The sequence below is a fragment of the Bidens hawaiensis genome, unplaced genomic scaffold (genome assembly GCF_021521415.1).
Source record: "Bidens hawaiensis isolate Kalapana, Puna unplaced genomic scaffold, B.hawaiensis_p1.1 tig00011475_1, whole genome shotgun sequence".
Lineage (NCBI taxonomy): Eukaryota > Viridiplantae > Streptophyta > Magnoliopsida > Asterales > Asteraceae > Bidens > Bidens hawaiensis.
Window position 1 is genome coordinate 440,359 of NW_027491898.1, and position 25,547 is coordinate 465,905.

The 25,547-nt window shown below is 32.3% G+C and overlaps 1 protein-coding gene across 1 annotated transcript; it reads left to right on the top strand.

Annotated features, from left to right (window-relative positions):
- Positions 1 to 18,011: 18,011 nt before the first annotated feature.
- On the top strand, positions 18,012 to 24,653 carry LOC143538121 (phenylalanine--tRNA ligase alpha subunit, cytoplasmic-like). The gene is made up of 18 exons (XM_077031743.1): positions 18,012 to 18,164; positions 18,948 to 19,070; positions 19,233 to 19,325; positions 19,632 to 19,688; positions 19,917 to 19,972; positions 20,147 to 20,239; positions 20,482 to 20,572; positions 20,737 to 20,774; positions 20,855 to 20,893; positions 22,120 to 22,196; positions 22,278 to 22,362; positions 22,451 to 22,547; positions 23,523 to 23,619; positions 23,901 to 23,972; positions 24,062 to 24,128; positions 24,211 to 24,336; positions 24,425 to 24,479; positions 24,603 to 24,653. The coding sequence occupies exons 1-18, from the start codon at positions 18,018 to 18,020 to the stop codon at positions 24,651 to 24,653; spliced, it is 1,464 nt and encodes a 487-aa protein (XP_076887858.1). The 5' UTR covers positions 18,012 to 18,017.
- The last annotated feature ends 894 nt before the right edge of the window (positions 24,654 to 25,547 follow it).

A 25,547-nucleotide genomic window follows, 5' to 3' on the forward strand; every position in this document is an offset into this window, starting at 1 on the left:
TATTATATAAAACTGTGGGAATCTCACCAGCTATGTTCATAGCTGACTTTATTTTAGACATCTGTTACAGGTGTAAAGATACGAGGATGAACGTTAGAAGACACATAGCATGCCTATAGGATATTCAAAGAACAACTTATCATTTGTTTATTTATTTGTTACAACTTGTATTATTTGATAAACTTGTGTTACATGAATATTTAAATAAAATAATTTTATTATGGTCACCTAATAGTGTCACGTGTGTGTTGATCAATCTGTAAGTCACACTCAGGCGTTTCCGCTTTAGCCGGGGTGTTACACTCTGTCACACCCCGACTAGCACAATGCGGAAGCGTAAAACGGGAATGTAACAGACACCTCTGGTATCAACACATTGTTTATAAATAAACATTACAAACTAATTTACAATTTATTACATTTTATTGTACTATCATTGTTTTACAGTCTAGGTGATTCAAACAAAACTAGTTCGTTAACTATACGATCTTACTACTAGTACCTTGCTTCTATTCACATAGCATCAACCACACACCTTGGGCAAGTAACAGATCACCAAATCATTCCGATTTAGGTACACCTGAAAAGCAGTTTAAAACGGGTCAACTACTAGAGTTGGTGAGTTTCACGAGTTTCAATAAAACAGTAATGAGTATTCACAAGTCAACACTTGTAATCATGAAATAAGTATGTATGTATATATGTAAATGATGTAATTATGCTAAGCTACAGTGAAGCCTTGACTGTATGTGCTGCGTGCATCCATTTCCCACGCTCAATCAACCACTGTGGGCCCCTTTCCGCCCACAACATGCCCCAAGTTGCTATGTCTAATACTACATAGCGTGTTGTATAATTATTGTCATGTGCAAACGGGGTAAAGTCTCAGCAATACATGCCGGCTCCGTTTGGGTTTGTCAAACCAATAGTACTATTCACAAGCCACCGGCTCGAAGTTAATCACTGTGTTAGTGGGGACTTTCGTGTGTTAGCACTTAGATAATTCACATCAATACATGTTTCAGGTATGTATATGCAATCAAACATGCTTTTCACCACAAAAGTTCGTAAAATTGTTTAAAGAGTGGGGTCATGAAACTCACGGTTTAGTAGATAATCAGTATTGTATCAGCTCGTGGTTTGTTCGGTCCGCTATCAGTAGTTCCTATAATCAATATTATAATAATATTAATATTTTAATATTATTATAATCTCAATACTAAACTGGGCTGTATAACTAATCTGGGTGTAGCTGGAACGCCCAGAAAGTGGCAATAGGCTTAGGTTGTGATGTTGTTCAATGTCTAATACTTAAAACTGAACTTGGCTCAGATTCTCGTTTTCCCAGCTGGGCCAAGTTGTTCGTTTACCGTTCAGAAAACAGTTATGGGAAAATAAGCTTGGGTAAATGTATTGGTTAATAAAATGAGTAAGTTATAAAGAAGGATCACATATTGGGGTCCCGGATTAGCCACGGGGCACGTTTCCGTTTATTCAGTTTGATTTAAGAAGAAACGCGCACAATCCATCCGGATTGTCCAGGTTTTTCATAGAAAAGTTCGTTTTTACTTAATTAGTCCAAAAATATGATTTTTGATCACTCTTGGTGTTTTGATATTCCCGCATGTTCGTTAGTCACGAACTTGTCGGTTTAAAAAAAAAACTGAATTTGTTTAATATTCAAATTAGCATAATTAATTAACCGTTAATCATTAAATTATGAAAATTTAACCACTTATCAATTAAAATATGTAGACTTTTATAAAAATATTTCTGGAATTATTTACTGATTTATTAATTTATAAAAATTCATTTTATCAGCTATATTTCGTCTGAAAATCGTTTGTTTACCCCAAAAAATTTCAAAAAATTCCACAAAAATTCCTGAATACTCCAATCATGTCCCAAATCAACCTGTATCAATTCCATAATGTAAAAATCTCGTAAGATATTCTTTTCAACCCAAATTCGGCTATAAAAATTCACACGAACGCATATACACAAAACACATTTAGACTTCTCCAAATGATCCCAAAATTGATATGTGATCAAAATAAATCAAATATGAGTTTCCAGAAAAATTTCATAATTTTTAAAGTATTTTAGCTGTTTTTCCCAAATAAACGTCCAAATTCGGTAATAAATTCGCCAAATATTCTCGGATGGTCAAAAAATTACCAAATTTAAACAGGGACTCATTGACATGGTCCCTGATGTCCCTGAAAATTTTCAAGGCCTAAAAATATGTACATCACAACCTTAACCTAAACAGCCCGTAAGCGAGTGTTTCGGCATTACCTTAGCGGGTTTGGCTCATTTCCGACTTTCTAACCAAGTTTTCAGGTTCCTGTGCTTCTATTCAAGCTATATACAAGTCCTATATCACAAACCAAGTAGGTTTCATCAATAGAACAGCCCTTTAACTTAGGGTTTCGGCTAGTGCACAAAAAAGAACTTTTGAACCGTAAAAACGCCGTTTCAACCCTTTAATCCGTGTTTATGGCCAAAAAAGATCATAATTCTGATTTGAAACTAGGTTTAACATCAAAGTATGTTTTTGAATGATTTTTGAGAGTTTTTCATGGTTAACTATGATTTTTAACAATCATGACATGTTTATATGTTGTTAAACGAGTTTAAACGAATCAAAAATCGATTAATCATAAGGTTTTTACCTAGTTTTCTTGCTGGTTTTGGCTGTAGAAGAAGATTTCCAGAAGTTGTGTTTGAAAATATGTGTAAAAATATCTCAAATCTAGTTTATACGTGAATGGAAAAAAAAAGGGGGTGGTGTGGCGGCTGCGGCCGGAAGTCCATGGGCCCATTTTGGCCCAAGTTTCTGATTTCTCAAGCCCAAATACGAAAAGCCCAGTCCAAATTTAGTTCGGGTTCGGTTTTTGGCACGAAAAACTTATCGGGTGCGTTAAACAGCGCGAAAACGAGTGTTTTTCGGCTAGTTTTGTATAAAATTATAAAAACATACTATATGTTTGTAAAAATCAAAAATATTTTCACTGATCGCTTAAAACATTTCAAATAAGTGTTTGGTAAGTCTTTTTCGGCTTAACGGATGATACAATGCTTGGTTTGTAACTATCTTTCGCGTTTAAATCTATAGCGGGTAGTTAAATGAGCATGTTTTTGTTTAACTTGTTTGCTATCAAAGTAAGGCCATATTTCTATTGTTTTAGCTTGTATAGATCGTATATCACTTATAGATGGTCCCCCAAGATATCTGGGTAATAACCCGACCCGTTCGGTTAATCGTTCGTTTGTTACGCAAAAGACATTTATTTGCTTAATCGGTAAATACGTACTGAGGTGTACCTTGTTTTGGCTCAAATGTCACACACTCTATGACTCACGTTAAGTAAGGTATCGGTTCTCACCTAGGAAATCCCTACAGCATGATATAAATTGGCCTCTTAGTGTGCGTTTGCTGGTAGTTTACTTAAGGACACTGATGGTTGTCGGTTGACTGTCAGCTTAGCTAACATAACTATATGTGGAACAAGTTGTTGTGTGGGTTGGGTAATGTGTCAAAATATGTTCGCTTATTTAATTAACGAACATGAACACATGTTTTGCTTGTACTTTTATGTTTGTGACTGTTCTTTTTTGTTCATTTATTTTTGTTTGTTGTTTATATTTTTTTAGTTGTGTTCGTATGCATATTAATATACAATAATTAAATATTATTTGATGAATCATCCACTTAATGTTTTATATGTGTTCATTGTGTTTATGTTAGTTTATTCGTTTATGTTTATTTAAAATTTTTTATTTTTTAATGAACGAACACGAACACAAATATTTGTTCGATTTAAGTGTTCATGTTCGTTTAAAGTTAAATGAACAAACACGAACATGCCCTTTGTTCGTGTTCTTGCGGTTCATTTACAGGCCTGATGTTTATGGATGGTCACGTGATAAAGATGATTACAAGTTGGAGATTTCAAATTAGTTAGCAGTAGAAGTAGTTTCATACAATTTATCATGCAACTAATTGAAGATCAGTGTAGATTGCATGTTTGGTTTATTCAAGGGCCTTACATAATTTTAGTCGCCTTTAGCTTATATATATATATATATATAGATTTCTATTTTTCCATGTATGTCCTCTACACTCAAACCTGAGTTTGGTTCACCAATTTTTATAAATTTATAATTATTTATTTTATTGTAACACTCGTTAATTTTCAAATCCAAAAACCCGACCCGTTTAAAAATTCGGATCCTTGTCTATATATCTATATTAAAGTAATAGGTTTTTTTCACAAATGGCACCATTCTATTGGTCTATATTATTACTTTCCATAAATACTAAGGATTGATTGAATTTTTTGATAATATAATAATTCAAAAAGAAATTAATATTACATTCATGGACAGACCCGTTTTATGCTCTTTTTAACACTTTTACCCATTGTTATTTATAACAAATAATAAAACCATAATAAAACAAATCCTGTAAATTTGTAATTCTAGAAATCTTATTCCTCTGGATCTAAAATTCATCGGCCCTGTCCATTTACCCGATAAAAAATATATTTCGAACTTGTTGTTCTTCAATTAAGCTTTGTAAGAACAATAATTACAGAAATCCTATATGTCTCTCAATCTCAAACACATCAGCCCTGCTCATCGAATTCCAAAAACCCTATAGCTCGCTTGATCAACAATAGATTTCAACTAGTTCTTCACCAATTATGCTTTGTAAGTTCTAATTTCGTGTTCTCTATAACCGATCTGACGTTTAATGCCTAATATTTACTCAGCATAGACATTGCAAAAAATTTAAAATCAAATGTTTTTGTTTTTTGTTTTTTGTTTTGCTATATTTTATATGATTTTTGTTTTTTGTTTTTTTACATATAATGGAAATATCATGAACAAAATAACGTCGGTGAATGAAAGGTTTAAATTTTGGATTTCTAGGTTTTTCAGTTGACCTCATGTTGAAAGTAATGATTCTGAATGGTACTATCCATGATGGTTGTCAGGAAAGAAATTTCTGATTCTATGAAAAGGTGTTTATATTTTGTTTTTTTTTTCATAACTTCTAAATAAACAATGGAACTAATGTTTTTTTAATAGCAAAAACTGCTTTTTTTTAGGTTATAGCCTGTGTTTTTTTTTATGTTTTATTATTTTGTTAGTAGCACTCATACTAACAAAATAATAAAGCATAACATTAACTTTAATAATTCAAAACATTTTGACTTTACATTCATTCTTAACTAAAAAGCTTAAGGTCTAAAATAATTCAATTCTGTTAATAAATTTGGAAGCAACTAAGTTTAAGGTATAAGATGATTCAATTATAATTATGAAGTAATAAATTATTACTAAAATAATGGCTCAATTATTACAAATCTTAAATACACTCAAGCTGTTAATTGCTAAAATCTCGTACCAGTGTTTATAAGTTACAAACACTCACGTTGTTAATTGCTAAAATCTCGTATCGGTATTTATATGTTTTAATGCTGTTAAAAGTTGTCAGCTACTTTCATCAGTGTTTCATGTTTAAATTTTTTTAATGCTATGGATTACGGATGAACAAGAACATACAAAAAGGTCAAATTTTGCCTTTCTTGAATTAAAAAATGAAGGTTTTAACTTTATTATCTTCTAATTTTTTCTGTTATCAATGAAGGTTTTAGCTTTATTATCTTCTAGTTTTTTCTGTTATCAGTTTTTGTAACTTATAAACATTGGTACGAGATTTTAGCAATTAACAGCTTGAGTGCATTTAACATTTGTAATAATTGAGCCATTATTTGAGTCTTTGATTACTAAAATTCATGATCTGAAGGCAACCAAAGTTTAAGTCAGGGACTAGACCATAATCAATTGATGCTTTTAATGTTGACAAGGTGCAAAATTGGATTATTCATTTATTTTTTCGGTATATATATGGGTTTTTTTTTGACACACATGTTGTGTTTTGATTGTTGGTAGCATGAAGGCATTAAAGCACATAGTGAAATTGACACAGTTCAAAACGGGGTGAGTATCACATATATTATTATAAGTGTTTATTTTTTTAATTATTAACTTTTTTTAAGATTATATGAAATTTATAAACGCCTCATGGTAAACTATAGTTGGAAGTTGCATAATTTAGGGATGGTTGGAAAGCCGAGCTCCCAACTACAAGATTAAGAACTATGGTTCTAGAACCAATATAAGACCTAAAACTGAAGGATCTAGCTTGACAAGGCACATATTTTGGTATAGTGTATGTTCTACAAAACTTTTCCACAATATTATTAATTTTTTATTTTATTTTGTGTTTTTTAAGTTCTCACTACATAATTATTAAGAGGTTGCAAAATTGACGGGTTGGGTAATAACTTAGAATGGTTCTGGTTAAAACAAGTACATATGGATATGTAGGGGTTGATCTGCATACATTTACGTTTTGTATTTAATTATTTATATTTATAAATTTTGAAGGTTTGTGAAAATGCAGATAAATTCGTACCTGAAAGATTTGGATTAGGCGGACGAGTGTCAAATGAAGTCAACACGATTACAAGTAATCTCATATCCACTTTGACTATGAATTTATGTAGTCAAACATGTCGCATTTTAATTTTGAGTGTTTCTATTTATTGTGGTATGCTAAAAAAATCAACTTTTTTAAAATAAAAGTTTAGAAACCTAATTTTCAATCTCTGTATCTTAGGGCTTTGTTCCCTTGATCAACTTTCAAACGAAACTTGGTTGTTTATGGCTGCAATTATTACTAATTCATAGATGTTTAACCCATAAACCTTCATATGCCCCTTTCTGTCAATCTTGCAAAGCGATTTTTGCTTTAAGACTCCTATATTTCTATGCTTAGTAATTTTAATTTATATACTAATGTAATTATTTGTAGTCCCTATATTTTTATTATGAAAGCAATGTTTCTTTGCTTTCAATGAATAAAAGACTCATCTTGTATACGTGTTGCAGGTATGAACCAGCCAGTTTGTGGGTAAAATGGGTAATTTTCAAACCATTTTGATTTTTAACCCATTTGGTTGTTCCCCTTTTATCACATCTGTTTTAAGTAAACAGCCCAAAATCTATTTTTTGATAGTTTATTGTTTTTTGTTTATGGCTTTAAGTGTGGATCTCATGACGGGATAGGTGTGGTAACTCTAAATAATCGAGTGTGTGGCTTAGAGAGAATGGTTGATGCCATGGCAGATAGTTTGTCGGTTTCAATTAACAGTTTAAGAAGTTGTTACATTAACGGCTTTCACAAATCTTTTGAAAGCCCATTTGGCAAATACAATGACTTTTCACACCATAATACACATGGCCTAAACACATAAGCAGGCTCAAGACGAGCCGCAAATAAATGGTTACCTAAATGGGTTGGGGCAGTTAGGTTCTGAGATTGCCCATCTGCAAGAAGTGTCTAGAAAGCATCATACGATGAAGCCATTTTTGAAGCAATTAGAGAGTGGAAAATCAGGATATTAATATAGCGTTTGATAAAGTTTTGTCGAGTGGGGAAAAATTAAGATTTTTGAAATGCTTATTTTGGATAAGCAAGGTAAACTTTTATATTTCCGAGAATTTTATATTTTCACCCTTTTTATTTTCGACTCGGTTTTGTATCAGTTTGGCTTAGTTGTATTCGCTTTTGGTTTCTGTTTGATTTTAGCTTTTTTTGGTTTTTAGTTTCATTTTAGTTTTGATTATTCCTGAATTTTGTTTTGTTTTGATTTAAGAATTTTTTATTCTATTTTTATTTTTTTAGTTCGCTTCGGTAAGATTTTTTTTTGGTTGTATTTTTTTAGTTCCATTTTGGTTTGATTTCAATTTATTCGCTTTTGGTTTCTATTTGGATTTCAATTTTTAGTCTCCTTTTAGTTCGTTTCAGTTTGTTGGGCTGCTTAGAATAGTTTCAAGTTTGGTTTCGTTTAGGTTTCGGTTTGGTTTTTTGTTTAGGTTTCGGTTCGATTTATGTATGAATCAATGACATATTTGTTACAGTCATTTGCAATTTTGCATTCCCTCCATAAGAAATGACTTGTGTGTTTATGGTATAAATCCTCTAATAACATAGCAGATAGCTTCCATGCCCACATGTGACATTTGCATATTCCCTCCATCTTTATATGTGAAAAACACATGTTTTAGTTTATATATGTGAAAAACACATGTTTTAGTTTGTTTGGAAGGTAAGGGATTAAAATCTAATCACTTTGCAACACAAGTCCAAGTAAACAGTTAGAAACGCATATGTCAACCAAAAGACAAGTCATTACTTTGCAACACAAATCAAAGTAAACAGTTAGATAATCTTTTGTAGTTAAATGGCACATAGAAGATACTTTTTAGGCGTACTTTTGCTATTTTCTCATGCTGTAATAACATAATTAGTTGTTTGTGTGTTTAAAATATTTATATTATTGTAATTAATAAATGTATGTGTCTACTTGACGAATTTTATATTTCCACACGTGTCATACATGGTCAATAACCTAGTTTATTAATAAGTGAAGTATTTATTGAGTATTTTTGTGTGTTACAATATTGATATGTTGTGTACTCGTGAGAAGTTTGCAATTCGTGAATGTCGAACCTCTATTTCATTTAAACCAAGTTCAAAGACTAATGTTGCCAAAAGTGTTTTCTAAAAAAACGCGTCACGTCGTGCGGAGTAGATCTCTCTGTGCTACGCGCTGATGAGGTTACGGGTTTTTCTTGGTGTTCACTCATTTAAACATCCATTAACACCATTTTGAACAATTTTAAATGTTAGTTATCATATTTCATTAATTTAAAACATGTTTCAATTCAAAAATCTCTGTTTTAACTCAATTGATTGAGTCTAATGTAGGGCTGAGCATGGTTTGGTTCGGTTCGGTTATTAGGCGAAACCGAAACTGAAGTAATTGGTTATTTGAATATGCAACAGTTTTCGGTTTTCGGTTAATTTCGGTTTCTATTCGGTTATTTTTGGTTTTTTTCAATTATGTGTTGACATTGCAAAAAAATTAAAAAATGAAAATGAATATTTTGTATAAGAACGTGTTAGAGTATCACAGTCCACATATATATTGAATTAAAAAACAAAAATAGGCACGTGTTACGTGGAATTATACGAATACAAATTTGCTAAATAGAGTTTAAAAGTTAAAAAGCGTTACAAGTTTAGTCTCGATCTTCATTCATCATATTATTTATTTATCTTAAAAGTTTAGTCCATTCCTCATCATCTTGATAATCTTTATCATCATCAATCGGTTCAGTTCGGTTTTTTTCGGTTTTTTAAAAATGGATAACCGAATCGAAACCTAAATTTCGGTTTTTCAAAAAAACAAAAAATTAACCGTCGGTTAATGCTTCGGTTCGGTTTTTTCGGTTAATTCAGTTTTGATTCGGTTAATTCGGTTTTCTGCTCACCCCTAGTCTAATGGCTAATTCAAAGCTTTTAAACACTCTTGACTAAATCAAACTTGTTTTGCAACATCCTTAGCCTTGTTCAACTATAAATAGACCCTCACATCCCTTCATACAACTTTGTCACGCCTCAATCCATGAAAATGATAGTGTTCTTCAAGCTATTTTTGCATTATTATCAAGTTTGATTTCAAAAGTCAAACCGTGAAGTTCAATACTTTTTCTCTTTTCTTCTTGTTCTTTTTCTGGGTATGTTTTATGTTGTATTCCTGCATGTTCTGTTTGTTTAAAATAAAATACCTTGTTGAACGCAACTTGCCATAAGTGGTTGTTCATAAAAACGAACCCAACTCGCTTATGCACTTATTTGGTTCGGTTTAGTTATTTCTATTACTTCAACATCTAAAACAATTCTTTTCTTCACTGTCACACCCCAACCTAAGGCGGAAATGCCGGGGCGTGATCCGATTGCTTACAGCTCGAAGATACTATCATATATAAGATGTGACAATATCTAATTAATTATTTAATTCAAATAACACACAATATTCAAATACAACAACACAATTCAAATAAATAAAGACAATCAATTAAATTTAAGTTTGTCTTCAATATAACCCTATGGTCTATCTAAGTGTCCGTTCTTCAACTCAGGCAACCTGCATATGCGTAGAAAATGGAGTTTGTCAACAACACATGTTGAGTGAGATGATCACCAATTTGACACAACATTAAATAATATATATATATATAGTTGATAAACGATAAATGATAAATGCGCAAACCAACCATGTGATAATAATCAATCAAATCATAACAAACATGCATATAACCAAGTTATACTTGTGTGCCAATGAATCGTTGCCAAGCGAATCGGGCATTGATTACAATGACTAACGTTGTCGGTTTACCTTTGCCAAGCGAATCGGACTCCGATACTAAGACGGGCTTATGATCATACTAATGAGAACCCTCTACAAGGGGATATGTTGGACCTCTCCGAAACATTTATCAAGTAAACAATTAAACATGTAGCAATTAGCAATTAACATTCAACTGATATTCACACAATGATTATGTTTGCGATTTTGTGTGTATATATATAATAGAAAATATGAGTAATTAAGCATATGTCCCCAAAACATTTGAAAATAGTAGATAAAAAGGGGAATGATTAAACTCACCTTAGATGGAAGTCAAGTGATTAATAAATACGATAAACGAGTAAGGTTTAAGCGAGTTGTCCAATAACGCGTCAAACGAGGTAACGAATCAGAACATGAAACTTTGTGATATGAAACTATAAATAAAAACAAACTTAATTCCACTGGAATCAATCCAAACGGATGAGTAGAACTCTAGTTATGTTGAATTTAAGATTTAAGCGAGCTGGTACTGACTAGAATCCGAACAGCGATTCGGAATTCGGGTTTTGGGCAAAATTACATTTCAAGAATAAAAGTCTTCTAGATCGAACGTTGAATCCGACCAGAAGCATGAGAAAACGCAAAGTCAAACTTGTTGACTGTTTTGCCCTCAATCGGGTTTTGAAGCAATTGACCAGTCAACACCCTTCAACCACCGAAATTGATTGAATGTTATTGACTAGGGAATGTGTATGAACGATTCTACAGTTTACAACTTACCCGGAAAGTGAAAGGATTGACGAGAAATGGAAGTCAAAGATCATAAAGCAAGCAAAGTCAACGAACAAGTCTTGAATCTTTAACGAAGATGCAAAAACCGAAGGGTTGGAGGATGAACAGAGGTAGGTGACGGCTATGGGATGTTCTTTAGGGTTAGATTAAAGTTTATAGCAGATGGTTATGTCTTGTTTATATAGGAAAACATAAAACGAACTAATTATGAGATTTTGGCCCGTTTAGGTAAGTAAATATGGTTTAAAGGAAAGAATCATCAATTTATTCACAAAGATATGATCTTGGACAAGGGAAAACGAATTAAGAATTGTATTTTAGTTATATTATGATTACTTGGTCCTTAATTCTCTCTAATATGCCTAAAATAAACGATTTCATACCTTAAACGAGTTAACGAACGAAGACGAACCAAGATTGGGTGCAGTGGGGCCACCGCGCTGCGCGGCCAGCAGGTAGGCTAGCCATCGCGCGGCGCTCCGAAGGGTATGGGGGATAAGTTTCACACGTTGTCACATTTAGTCCCTGTATTTTGGTCTTTGAGCATTTTTATGAACTTTTGATAATATAAATAAGATTAAACACTATTTAAAGTACAAGGGCTTCAAGTGAATTATTAGAAACTTAAATATTTATAATTATTTGGTTTTTGATTAATAACAGTGATCCAAAATATTTCCGGGTCGGGTTATACGCAACGAATACAGTTTCGAAAAATCCGAGATGTTACATTCACATCTTCTAGAAATAAAATTTTTATCAAGCCGGAAACAAACCTGACATAAAAAGTTGAGTTCAGGTCCTACTGAAAACGAACCACTCACTTAAACTCATTATGGGTCCGTTTAGGATTTTTCTCGAAACGAGCCCGACTTAATAACGCGACTAACCATTATTATAATTCAAACTTGTATAAATAATTTTAAATGAACTCAATTATTTATTTTCGTCAAAAAGTCTAAAAATGGACAATTATAAAGGTAATATATATTTTTCTTGCAAAGGCTTAAACACTAAATCGACAACCGAATTCGTCTAATTCTTATGTTTCATTTTATTTCCTTGAATCCTATTTTGAACCTAGACATATTTTCTAGGGCCGCTCGTCGAACCAAACTCGTCAGGTTCAGCTCCCTTAAACGCATAGTTCGCTTTTACTCGCTTATTTTAACATGTGAGTTTTTCATAACCCCTTTTTCATCTTTTAACATTTTTGGGGTGTAACACGTTACCATGCTTTTCATTATTTCATGATCATTGTTTACAAACCGATTCGCAATTATGTCATGCATGTTAATAACATTCTTTCATATTGTTTATTATGACTATACACGAATAATGTGTTTGTCGCTTTATGGTTGGTACATCAAACATCGAACATCGAAGCGGGAGGGTCCGACGGGAAGTACTTGCGCCGCCGATACTATGTCCTGGTTGGACTAAATGGTGGTTATCATTCCCTAGGTTGGGGCGTTATTTTTATTATCATACCTCTAGGTTGGGACATTATTTTTGGTTGCTTTCTATTTACTTTATGTTTGAATATATTGCATTCGTGGCAGGTGAATCGATAGACATTCTACATACATACATACATGCATGCATGCATACACACATATATACGGGCAAAACTTATGAAAGCTCACAAACATGTGTTGTTGGCAAAAATATATTATTTTAAACGTGTGCATGTTGAATTCAATGACATCCTAAGGACGGAGATTGTTAGTCGACCTTAGGATATATAAATAAAGAATAATATTTGTTTTATTATAATGTAATGGTATTTGTCTTATTATCAAACAATTTGTGTACTTTCAAATTTATGAAATAAAATAATTATATTATCACTATTAATAGTGTTACAAGCTTATGAGTGATTTGTATGTTGCACCCGGACGTATTCTGCTTAAAGCTGGGGTGTTACATTTATAATAAACAGAAACGAAAAGAATGAGTATGCGAATAAGGCACAAATTTTAACACACGGGCATTTCTCAATAATACTAGTTAAATATGAGGAAGCTTCTATTCAATCCTCTGTGGTGGATACGATAATATCACTTAATATTTAATCAGCCTTGCATTCTCAAAAAGACTTCAGATAAACTTATGAATGTCGTCACCGCTTAATTACACTAGACATTTGAAATGACATTCACATATAAATCCCTAAAAGCTAAAAATGCCTAAAGCATCAAAAACAATACCTCGAGATGTTTTGATATAAATCTCAAGAAATCTAGTCATATATGGTACAATTAACTCATTATATAATGTTAAATAGAGGTATAAGTTTGATAACAATCAAGCATGTGTATTTATCAAATTTTTGTTCTCAATAGTTCATATTTGTTCTCAATAGTTCATATAATCGCAGTTTACAGTGTCGATCTAAAGATCGTCGAGAGAAATTGTCGAACTACTAAAGAGTAAATTTTTGACATAAATAAAACTTGAACACATCCAAATTATTCCTCAACCAGAAGTTTATATGTATTTATCAAAATTGTTACTCTACATGTTCACTATAATCATAGTTTACATGTTCACTATAATCATAGTTTACAGTGATGATTAAAACATTATATAGAGGAACCGTCGAACTTCTAGATAGAGATTTTGAACGACATTGACATAACGTAATTATAGCCGACTGGAGTTTGAGTATATGTTTTGACTGAATATTTTTCCATCAATCAAACTATCCATAAAATGTTAGCACATTTTAATATGTGCAAAGTTTATTTGCTAAGCACACTTATGATACATGCAATCGCTAAACATACAAAATGGTCCTCACTGTCCCAAAAAAAGGGATGAAGAAGTACTTGGACAAAAAGTAACATACTTAAAAGCAAGCAATATACTAATATATCTAAAATGATATTGCATTATTGTTATACGTGCAAGCAAAATATAGTTCAAACCCAACACATAGATACTGAAACGAGATAAAACATATTCCGATATATTTGCAGGACATGAGACTTATATCTCATTTAAAATAATAAATATAACCCGCATCTAGTTGGGTATTCTTATGATGGGTATATAATATATCAACTTAAAAAAATGATCATAGTTCATTTACGTGTTCACATACAATGACATGATATTTTCTACCGGCAAAGAAAAAATGGCGAACGTTATCAATTCACAGTGAACAATCAGTAATATATGATATCAATCAAGAATGTTTGCATCTAAGTTCAAAGATCCATCAAATATAAGAAACACGCAGCCAAAAAATGCTTAAGAATGACCAGGCGACTCTATGAAAACAATGTAGCTTACATAGTTCGAACATGAGAAGACCACATCAAATAGCAAGTCAAGCACTTATAACAGAAGTCAAGTTTTGCATATTCAAAAGCACTTATAACATAAGTCAAGTGTCACACCCCAACCTAAGGCGGAAATGCCGGGGCGTGATCCGATTGCTCACAGCTCGAAGATGCTATCATATATAAAATGTGACAATACTAATTAATTATTTACAAATATTACACGCATTATTCAAATATACAAAACAATTCAAATACACAAATATGAGTTCATATAACGATTGTCTTGATTATATCCTAAGGTCTTGTCTACGTGTCCAACTTCAATCTTCAATACAAGCAACCTGCATATGCGTAGAAATTGAGTTTTGTCAACAAACATGTTGAGTGAGTTTACCACCAAGTTTTGACACCAAAATAATGTTAATATGATAAATAAGCAAAACGTAATAAGTGCGGCAATGAAATCAAACCATAAGCAAGTAAGTTGTCGATTAAACCATTGCCAAGTGAATCGGGCGCCGGTAAATCCACTATGAGCAAATAATGAGAATAAGACCGTTGCTAAGCGAATCGGGCGGTGGTCAATGAGAATGAGAACCCTCTCCAATGGGATATGTCAAGCGAATCAATACAATAACACATAAGCACATAACAAGTAGATTTGATTAATCACATACAATTACATGTTTTCTATTTTGATATGTATGTATATATAGATATGTATATACAGTATTATATACGCATATGTCCCCAAAACGTTTATGAAAATCGAGTAAAATAGGGGAATGATAAAACTCACCTTAGTTTAAAGGCAAGCGAGTATAATTAAGAGTAAACGAGTAAACGGATAAGCGAGTCGTCCAATACGCGTCAAACGAGATAACTGATCAGAACCTGAAACTTTGTGATATGAAACTATAAATTAAAATGAACTTAATGCCGCTGGAATCAATCCAAACGGATGAGTAGAACTCCAGTTATGCTGAATTAAACGTTTAAGTGAGCTGGTACTGGCCAGAATCCAAACAGCGAGTCGGAAGTTGGGTTTTGGTCAGCAACCTTAAAATTTCGTTTCGAGAATAAAAGTCTTCTAGACCGAACATTGAATCCGACCAGAAGTGTGAGAAAACAGATAGTCAAACTTGTTGATTGTTTTTGCCCTTTAATGGGTTTTAAACGAATTGACCAGTCAACATCCTTCAATCACCAAAATTGATTGAAGTTTATTGGCTAGGGAATATGTATGAACGATTTTACAGTTTACAACTTACATGGAAAGTGAAAGGATTGATGAGAAACAGAAGTCAAAGGTCCCAAAGCAAGCAAAGTCAACGACCAAGCCTTGTATCTTTAACGAATATGCAAAAACCGAAGGGTTTGTGGATGACCAGAGGTAGGTGACGGCTGGAGGAGGTGTACTAGGGTTAGATTAAAGTTTACAGCAGATATCTAAGTGTTGTTTATATAGAAAAACATAAACCGAACTAATTTTGGTCTTTTTGGCCCGTTTAAGCAAATATATATGATTTTAAGGAAAGAATCACCAAAAGATTCATGAAGATCTGATCTTGGACAAGGGAAAACGAATTAGGAATGATATTTAGTTATATTATGATTACTTGGTCCTTACTTATCAAAAATACCTAATATAATCGATTTTATACCTTAAACGAGTTTAAAAATGAACTAAAACAAAAACGAACCTGCACAGCAAGTTGGTGGCGTCGCGCGACGGGCCTAGGCTCCCCCATCGCACAGGGCGCCAGCTAAGATGGTGTGAGTTTTGGTTTTTGTCAAAACAAGTCCCTGAACTTAATAAAATGATTAAATCTTGATTATTTTAAAGTTTAAGCAAAACATGAACCACTTTAAAAACTAAAAGGGAATAAAATGAACATACCAGATCTTGAATACTTATAAATGTTTAATTTGATTAATAATAATGATCTAAAAATATTCCCGGGTCAGGTTATGTGTTAACAATTACGGGTTCGAAAAATCCGAGATGTTACATCAAGTTTTACAACAATGTAGCTTACATATTCAAAGAGGTGCATTGGTTTGAAAGGGGGGGGATTATATGCACTGCACTCTTTTTTCCTTAACTAAGTTTTGTGCCGCTGGGTTTTTCTAGCAAGGGTTTTAATGAGACAACATAATTGATCCAGTAGCATCAGTTTATTTTATCGGTCATGAAGTACCGATTTAACATCATCATGAAGTATGATGTTAATGTGTATAATGAGCGGTAATATGCCTGAGAGGAGTGTTCTGAATGATCATAATGGACAGACATAATGTATCATCATTCTCCTACTTAAGATTTAACGTTAATTACAACTAGTGTATATATATATATATATATTTGTGTGTGTGTATATTGTTGAAGATATATGAATAAAACATATATCAAGTATCTATTATATATATATTACAAACCATACGGTAGTTAGCTTACAAAATATACTAATTATGAATGGAACCAATTACTTTTATACATACGTTCTATGTAGGTAAAATTTATTTATTTTCAACTTTGGGTTTTATTATTTTATGTTTGTTTAACTTTTAGTTAGACACATGGCCATATTCAATTCCTTTGCAACATAAATTCAATAATTCATTTTAATGTTTTTTATATCTATAACTAAAATTTGAAAATATTATGTTTTTTAAAGTTTCGAATTGCGACATGCTTATTAATATACGTTTCAGAATGAGTTTAATTCGAAACCAATCCGCCTCATATACAATATATATTTAACTTTTTTTCACAACGCAATTTTATTTTAAATTTCAAATACAAACGAGTTTTAGTATAAGTTTCATTCGAAACCGATTCGGGCCAAATACAACATATTTTTAACTTTTTTTCATAACGTAATGTTACGCTAAATTTTGAATACAAACTACAGTGTTATACGCATGCTTTGGTATCAATTTTATTCAATACCAAGCTCACGTAATGCACGACCAAAACACATTGGTCATATATAAAATATTTATATGTTTTCTTCACAAAAACTTAATTTTGTATAAATACATTGTTATGTCTATCTTTGTTTCCCAATACTTTAGTGGGTGGTACTTGGTAGGGTGATTAAGCTATTAAATGGGAGGTTAAGGGTTCAATTTGTGTGGAGTAGTGTAACATTTAGCAGGTCAAAAAACGTTTTTGATATAACTTTATTAACACCACCAGAGCTGTCGTAACAGGCACACAATTAAACTTTAGGAACTTGATGCTTATTAACATCCCATTGTGATGTGCTGCTTAACGGAGCAACACGCGGCCATTTACTAGTTCTCTCTCATTTATAAGAATTGGTAAATAGTTAAAAGTTAAATTTTAACCAGACATGTTGAGTTACCGTATTTGATTAGTACCGTCCGTGAGTGTAAACGCCAAAGGTCCAAAACCCTTTCTTAACACCAAACACGTCTTCCTTCCTTCCGCCGTGGCTTCATCAGATCAGGTGAGCTGCTTGCTTCACTATGCCTGTATATATTAATATCGATTTATGTATATAGTTCAACCATTAACTTCATTAAACTCAAGTGCAATATTCTTATTAATTCCAGTCATAATCGACTTCTTATCGTTTGTTTAAATTTATATTAATAATAATTTGATTTATCTGTGTAGTCAGTCAACCAGATGGCGGAAGAAGCAGTATTAGGGTTTCTGGAACATAACGAACAACTAGTAGATTCAGGTGAGTTTGCTGAGGAGAAAGGAATTAGTCATGAAGAGATCGTCAACGTCATTAAGAGCCTCAACGGCTTTCGGTTCGTTGATGCTCAGGTTTATTTCTTTTCTTTCCTATTCTAATCTCATTTTATTACTTTATAGTTGATGCTCAGGTTAATATGCAATTGAATTTGTCTACATTATTATTATTATTATTATTATTATTATTATTATGTTACTTGCTATACCTAAACTGTCAACTTTTTACTTTGAAAACATGGATTCTGGAAACGAATTGCTTTTTTAGATATGCATAATCGTATATAATACGCGCAGAGACATTACACAAATCTTGTGTATTCCCTGCGTCTTGTTTTACTGAGTTTTGAACGTATGCAGTGACTTATTGAATTATAGTTGGATAAAATTGTTGCTCTTTATTTTGTGTTAAGTACTGTTATATTCTTAGCGGTTTAAGCATAAATTAATGCATCACAGTGTTACGATAATATAGCATTACGTCTTACTTGTGAACATATACTACTAGTTTCACAGTCATATCAGGTACATTGTTTTTGTCTGATTAGTTAAGGTCACTAGCGCAAAAGGTTATTTTGGGACTATAGGTTGTGGTGAACAATTTGGGACAGAGAATGTTAGTCAACCAACTAGTTTTAATGATAAGTGTCAACTAATATGATTATAGTTAGAGATGAGTGATGTAAATGAATGCTTATGTGAGTACCGTTGTGTTTTGGTAAATACTTATGTTTGAGTAGACAGATGGAAATATTGTAGTAACATAGTGACATTTTGTTCTGTCTGGCTCAGAGATTTTGTTTTCATTTCGTGTATATAAAGTATAAACCATTATATACCATTATGCATTGTCTATAGGATATAAAGAAAGAGAGATGGCAACTAACTGCTGAAGGCAAAACTTATGCTGCTAGTGGATCTCCAGAATTCCAACTATTCATGGCCATCCCACCAGAGGGTATTTCACCAGTAGAACTGAAGGTTAACAAACAGTCTTTTACTTACATTATGGGTTATGAATAGTTGATTTGATATTTGTAGTTATGCTACATGTAAATTTCAATAGCATTTGATACCAGCATCTAAGAGTAGTTGGTCACTTGCTTGAAGGTATACTGAATGGATTGATTTTTTTGAATGCAGAAAAAGTTAGGAGACTCTGTTTTCAAGATAGGTAGCCAGCAAGCAAGAAAAAATGACTGGGTGGAGATGGGAAACACACAGATCTCTAGAAAGGTAAAGCTAGCTGAGTAATGTTAAGGATGATTATATATTATTTGAACTTGCTACTTCTTTAATCGTATAATTCTGTCTTTGAAGTTTTTGTTTGTTTGCTTGATATTGAAAGCTTGAACTTCTCAGTTTTATATATGCTGAACTTGTTAGTTAATTGAGTACAAATTCCCTATAAAAGCCATAACATAGTTCAGTGTTTGTGCTCACGCATCTACTTAACATTTGTTACATTCATATATGCTGTGAGGTCTTGTTTTTTTGTTGATGTGTAAAAACTAATCTTTAGTTATTTATGACTTGTTGTAGGTGGCACATGTTGATGATAATGTGAAGGCTCTGCTCATAAAGATAAAAGATGGAGATGTGTGTATATTTACCAGGCTCTTTACTTTGATTAGAATATTAATCATCAACTATTGGCTTGAATTACATATCTTCCTAATTTGAAACATCATCTTTTATGCTGTCTGAAATAATAATATTATTTAAGAACTACATAGACCACTTATTTCTTTTATTTGAATATGAACAATATCTTTGACTCAACGTAGTATTCTTACCTACTTTGATCATTGAGATAATGTATTTCAGGTTCTCAAACAAGAGGATATTGATGCTCTGAAGCGAAGAAAACTTATATCTCCTCAGTAATAGTTCTTATCGTATTTGTATGCTTGTGGTTATACATACATCATGATAAGTTGGTTATTTTGTACCAACTTTATTGCTCGTGATTTATGTACTTGACAACAGTTTTTCAATATATCATGCTACATTTTAATCTTATATGTGTGATTTTTAAAGTCTTTACACTTTTACAGGATATGGAAAGGCTACTCTGTAAAAAAAGGTCCTCAATATGCCCCTAAAAGAAAGAAGCCTGCCACTGATTTAACCCGAGAAAATCTGCAAAGGTATTATTCAAATCTTGATTTTCACTTGTTTAATGCTTACAACAAAAAGAAAAGATAAGCTGTGTTTATAAAAGTCTAATAACCATCACCATACTAAGCCAATAAACTTAAGCTTGCTCTTTCTATTTTGGATCGGCCAAGAAACTAAACTCAGGTTTTTGTTCTGATAAAATTCATTTGCAAAAAGTATAAATCTTTTAAAAACTGAATATAGTACTTGTATTTTCTTTTTTGTTTTCCAGTGGTGAGTGGAAGGAGTTGCAGTTTAAAGAGTATAATTTTCTTGCAAAAGGTTTACCTGTTGAAGGTGGTTATCTTCATCCATTGCTCAAGGCAAAAATACAATTAGTCATTTTCTATTTTCTCTGATTTTGCTTGTTTTAGTTGGAATAATAAATAATTATGCAATTGAGATATGTTAGTTATTTAAAAGTTTCATTGATAAAGTAAACTTTCATCAAATCAGATTCCTATATCTAAATATCAAGTCATTTCAGGTAAGGCGACAAATGCAGATGATTTTTCTTCAAATGGGGTAAATGTCAACTATAACATTTTGTACAGGCATCATTTTAATAAATTATAGCTTTTATAATACTGCTTGTTTGATTACAGATTCGAGGAAATGCCGACAAATAATTATGTTGAAAGTAGGTAGCTACTGTTCTTTATTTACGCAGTTTGATTATATGTGTTAATTAACATAACTAGTAAATATGACCCCCCGCATTGCGGAGGGAGTTAGTGTTGGTTTTGCATGTTAAGATATTGGTATGTTCGGTTTGTTGTTGCAACAGCACAAACAGAAACAACCAATGTTTAAGATTATTTTGTTATTCTTTAACAATTGATAGAATCTTTTTTCAAATAAATGAATTTACTTTTGTCAAATTATTCACCTCCACTTTAAGTTTGCATTTTGTCTCTCTCGAGAACCAATCTACACTATGCTTTCTTGTTTGTACATTAAAATGAGAGAAGAAATAAAAAGTGGATTAATAGAACTATCAACTATGTCACGTTGCATTAATGGAGCCAATAGAAACCAACAAAATGAATAGTGATATCGTGAGGGGGGAGTATGTTGCCTTTTAATATATAGTTAATTATTACTAGTTATTGTTAGGATTTATTAGTTATTGCTAGTAGGCCCAAGTTAGGTTTATCTAGGGTTTTTGGTTTCTTACTTGTATACATCAAGGGTTTTCCCATCCAGTCTAATTACAGTATTCAGGCTTGTAAACGAACATGAACGCAGCGTGCTTGTGTATGTTTGTTAAACTTTTAATTGAACAAACGATTGAACACAACATTTAAACGAACGGAGTTCTTCTGTTTGTGTTTGCTAAAAAACGAGCACGTTCGTGTTCATTCATGTTCGCTAACAGTATAAGCGAATGGTTCACAAAGGAACATGGCTGAACATAGTTACATAGATGAACACATATAATTGAAGTAAACCAGTTAAAAGTAATGTGAAGAACGATGTGCTGTGCCTAAAAAGTTAATAAAACTAAACTACCGAACACAAAACGTAAATGAGCCAACAACAAATTAAATAAACGAACGTTTATGAACATAAATGAAAGAGCGAAACATGTGTTCATGTTCGTTCGTTTAACTAAATGAACAAATTTTTTGTTCAAGTTCGTTTTTTTAATTAAATATACGAACATAAACAAATTTCTAGCCTAATGCTTCACGAATTGTTCGCTGAAAGTTTGGTTCACTTTCAGATATTAATCCCAGTCTCTTTTGTAATATGTAACCTTGCCTACCTATAAATATTCGGTGCTTAAAGTTAAAAGAGGATTGCATTTGAGGATATGGTCTGCAAAAATTATGTTGCTGTTGCTAAAAATTTGTGATAATAATTGCAGCTTTTGGAATTTTGATGCACTTTTCCAACCACAACAACACCCTGCCCGTGATTCACATGATACATTCTTTCTACGCGGTATGTTTTAAACAAAAGTTGTGTCTTGCGTGTTTGCTTTCGAATATACTCTAATGAATGGCGTGGCATTGAAATATGTAGAACCGTCTACTACAAAGACACTTCCGGAAGATTATGTTGAGAGAGTGAAGCAGATTCATGAGTCTGGAGGTCATGGGTCAAGAGGGTATGCCATCATATGAAACATGTATTTTTATATTTTCACACTTTTTCTAAGAATTTTTTAAAAACTTTTAGCAATGTCCAATTTTCAGGTACGGATATGATTGGAAAAGAGAGGAAGCAAATAAAAACTTGTTAAGAACTCATACAACTGCTGTGTCCTCGAGGATGCTGTACGCCCTTGCAAAGGTTTTTATTTTTCATTATTTTCTTAAGCCTTATCATTTATTATAAGCATGCTTTGCTTTTTGTAACATAATTTGTTATTAAAATAAAGAAGAATAACTAAAAAAGTATTGGAAGAGGTAAAAAAATGCTTATATCTCTATACGCTGGTTTCTTTTACCTTCTTTTATTTACATGCTTTGTTCTGGAGTAGGGCGACTGTAAACGAGCCGAGCCAGGGTGGGCTCGGGCTTGGCTTGTTTACAAATCAAGCTGGGCTTGGTTCATTTATCTTAACGAGCTGGCGCTCGAGCTTGGTTTTTCAAAATCTTGAGTCAGCTCCGTGGCTTAATGAGACAGCTTTTTTTTTCTCAAATTTTTAAAATTTTGTATTTTACACATTAGTGTATATAAAAGTGGAAAATAGGATATGTAACATACAGATTATGCAGAATTTATAAACTACAGAATTCAGAATTTATATATATTAAATTTGTCCTTTACTTTTAAACGAGCAAAATTTGAATTTTCAATATATATATATAGGAGAAAGTTAACGTACAAATGAAATAAATGTGCTAAACATGAGAATCAAGTAGAGTAATTATATATACAAGTAGAGTAATTATGTAATTACATCATAGAGTAATTATGTAATTACTCTATGGTGTAATTACATAATTACTTTACATGTATATATAATTACTCTACCTGATTCTCACGTTTAGCACACTAATTTCATTTGTATTTGATCCAAACCCTATATATATATATATATAAAATTTTTTTCACTATAAAAATGCCATATGTATACAAAGTTACAAACACACACATAAAAAAGCTACGAGCCGACCTTGACTTGGGCTAGGCTCCGGTTTACTGACCGAGCTGATTTCAAGCAAGCCTCAAGCTCTTTGAGCAGCCTTAATCCTGAAGTGGGAAAATGAAATGTTTGGCTGCATATGAATCTATCAACTGCTGAACTTATAAAATTTGCAGAAACCTTTTGTAGCAAAAAGGTACTATAGTATTGATCGGGTTTTTAGAAATGAGGCTGTTGACCGGACCCATCTTGCTGAGTTCCATCAAATAGAAGGTATCCTTGTCTCTGTTCATATTTTTACACAATGAAATATATACTACCACTTAACAAATTAAAAAAGTTGACATTTCAAAATTGACTTTTATTTGAAAATAATAGTTCTATAATATTTCCTGTTGGAAAAAAAATTATGTTATCTGTTTTCAGGAAGTTTGTACTTTTAGAAAATGTTTGAAAAACTATGATGTGTTTTTTTATGTTTTAACTCTGACAGATTCAATTGAAGTTCGCAGTTCAATTTATTTTGTTTAAATGTTTACCACTTATGGTGTCAGGTTTAATATGTGACCGTGGGCTAAGTCTTGGGGACCTACAGGGTGTGCTGCATGATTTCTTTTCCCGTTTGGGTAAACATTAATCTTCATGTTAAGGAGCACTACCGTAACTAAAACAAATGAAATAATATAATATTATCTCATCCCATCTTTTATTCTAGGAATGTCCAACTTGCGTTTCAAGCCTGCTTACAATCCATACACTGAACCAAGCATGGAAATATTCGGGTCGGTTTTTATTTTTGTTGACTTTTAACCGTTTTGACTTTTTAGCATGTAGGTATAACATATGTACTATCTAATATGGCAGATATCATGAAGGTCTTAAGAAATGGGTTGAAGTAGGAAATTCTGGAATGTTTCGACCTGAAATGTTACTTCCTATGGGACTTCCGGAAGATGTTAGCGTTATTGCTTGGGGCCTGTCTCTTGAACGGTAAATATCTTCATATTTTCAACTATTAATTAGACCTGTTTAATCCATGGCTTTTTTAAATATATTTTTGGAACTGATATTCTTATAGGCCAACTATGATCCTTTATGGCATCAATAACATCAGAGATATCTTCGGGCACAAGGTATACGCACAACTGCTTTAAAGTTTAAACCGCCACATTAATATGTTTCAAACCATTAAAACATAATCCAAAAAAATACAAACATGATTTGACTCGGCTTTTTTTTTTCTTCCTTTTTTGTAGGTAGACCTTGGTCTTATTAAGAGCAACCCGATATGTCGTATTGGCTTATAAATTAAAGATTAAGATGAATGCTCGATTAATACACGTATGTATTTATCGATTAGTGCCTGTGTTTTTCATAGACCACATGGTCCCTTTAGTTTGTACTCAACCATGATACTGACATACTGTTGAAGACATTGGAAGGTCAAAACCAGATCTATATTGCTAATAGAATTTTCTAGTTCGTACATTGTTTTGAAATACCGATTAATTTATTGACATATCATTTGATGTTACGCGAGTTCAGCCACATCTTTAGTTGAGTTTTGATTTTATAGATTTTTTTTTCTAAACTAACCGGCAGTTGAAACCTGGAGGACGGTTGTAATGGCCATACGTTAATTACTCTTTTAACATTCGCTTGATAAAAGTTTATACCAGGCCGAGCTTGATTGGGCTTGAGAGGCTAAACGAGTCTATTAATTATACATTTTGACTAGGCTTGAGAGGTCTTAAACCCTTGTATCGAGTTGTTCACGATTCGGCACGAGACAGACAAGATGAAGTGAGGTCTTTATTCAATATTCATGGTGAATCTACTCAAAGCCCCATGTGATGAGAATCCTATTCAATATTGCTCTTTGATTTTTCATAGGTAAAATGTCTGCAGTCTGTTGATTACATTTGCAGGCAGATCTATAGACTGTAGTAGATGTAGACCAAACCTTTGCAGCCTATAAAAACAAGACTGCTTGTTTTTCAACGTCTGCATACTATTAAAATAAACTGAAACTTCTAAATAAACTGCAATTTATATGAAAAAGGCTTCAACATCAACAAAACAATTTTTACAAATCAATTTCTAAAAAAAAGACTAATATTAATTCAACAAATCAATTGGCAAACAAACAAAAAAATTAATTCAAATGTCTATTAGTTCTGCTACTATTTTTATTTTTCATT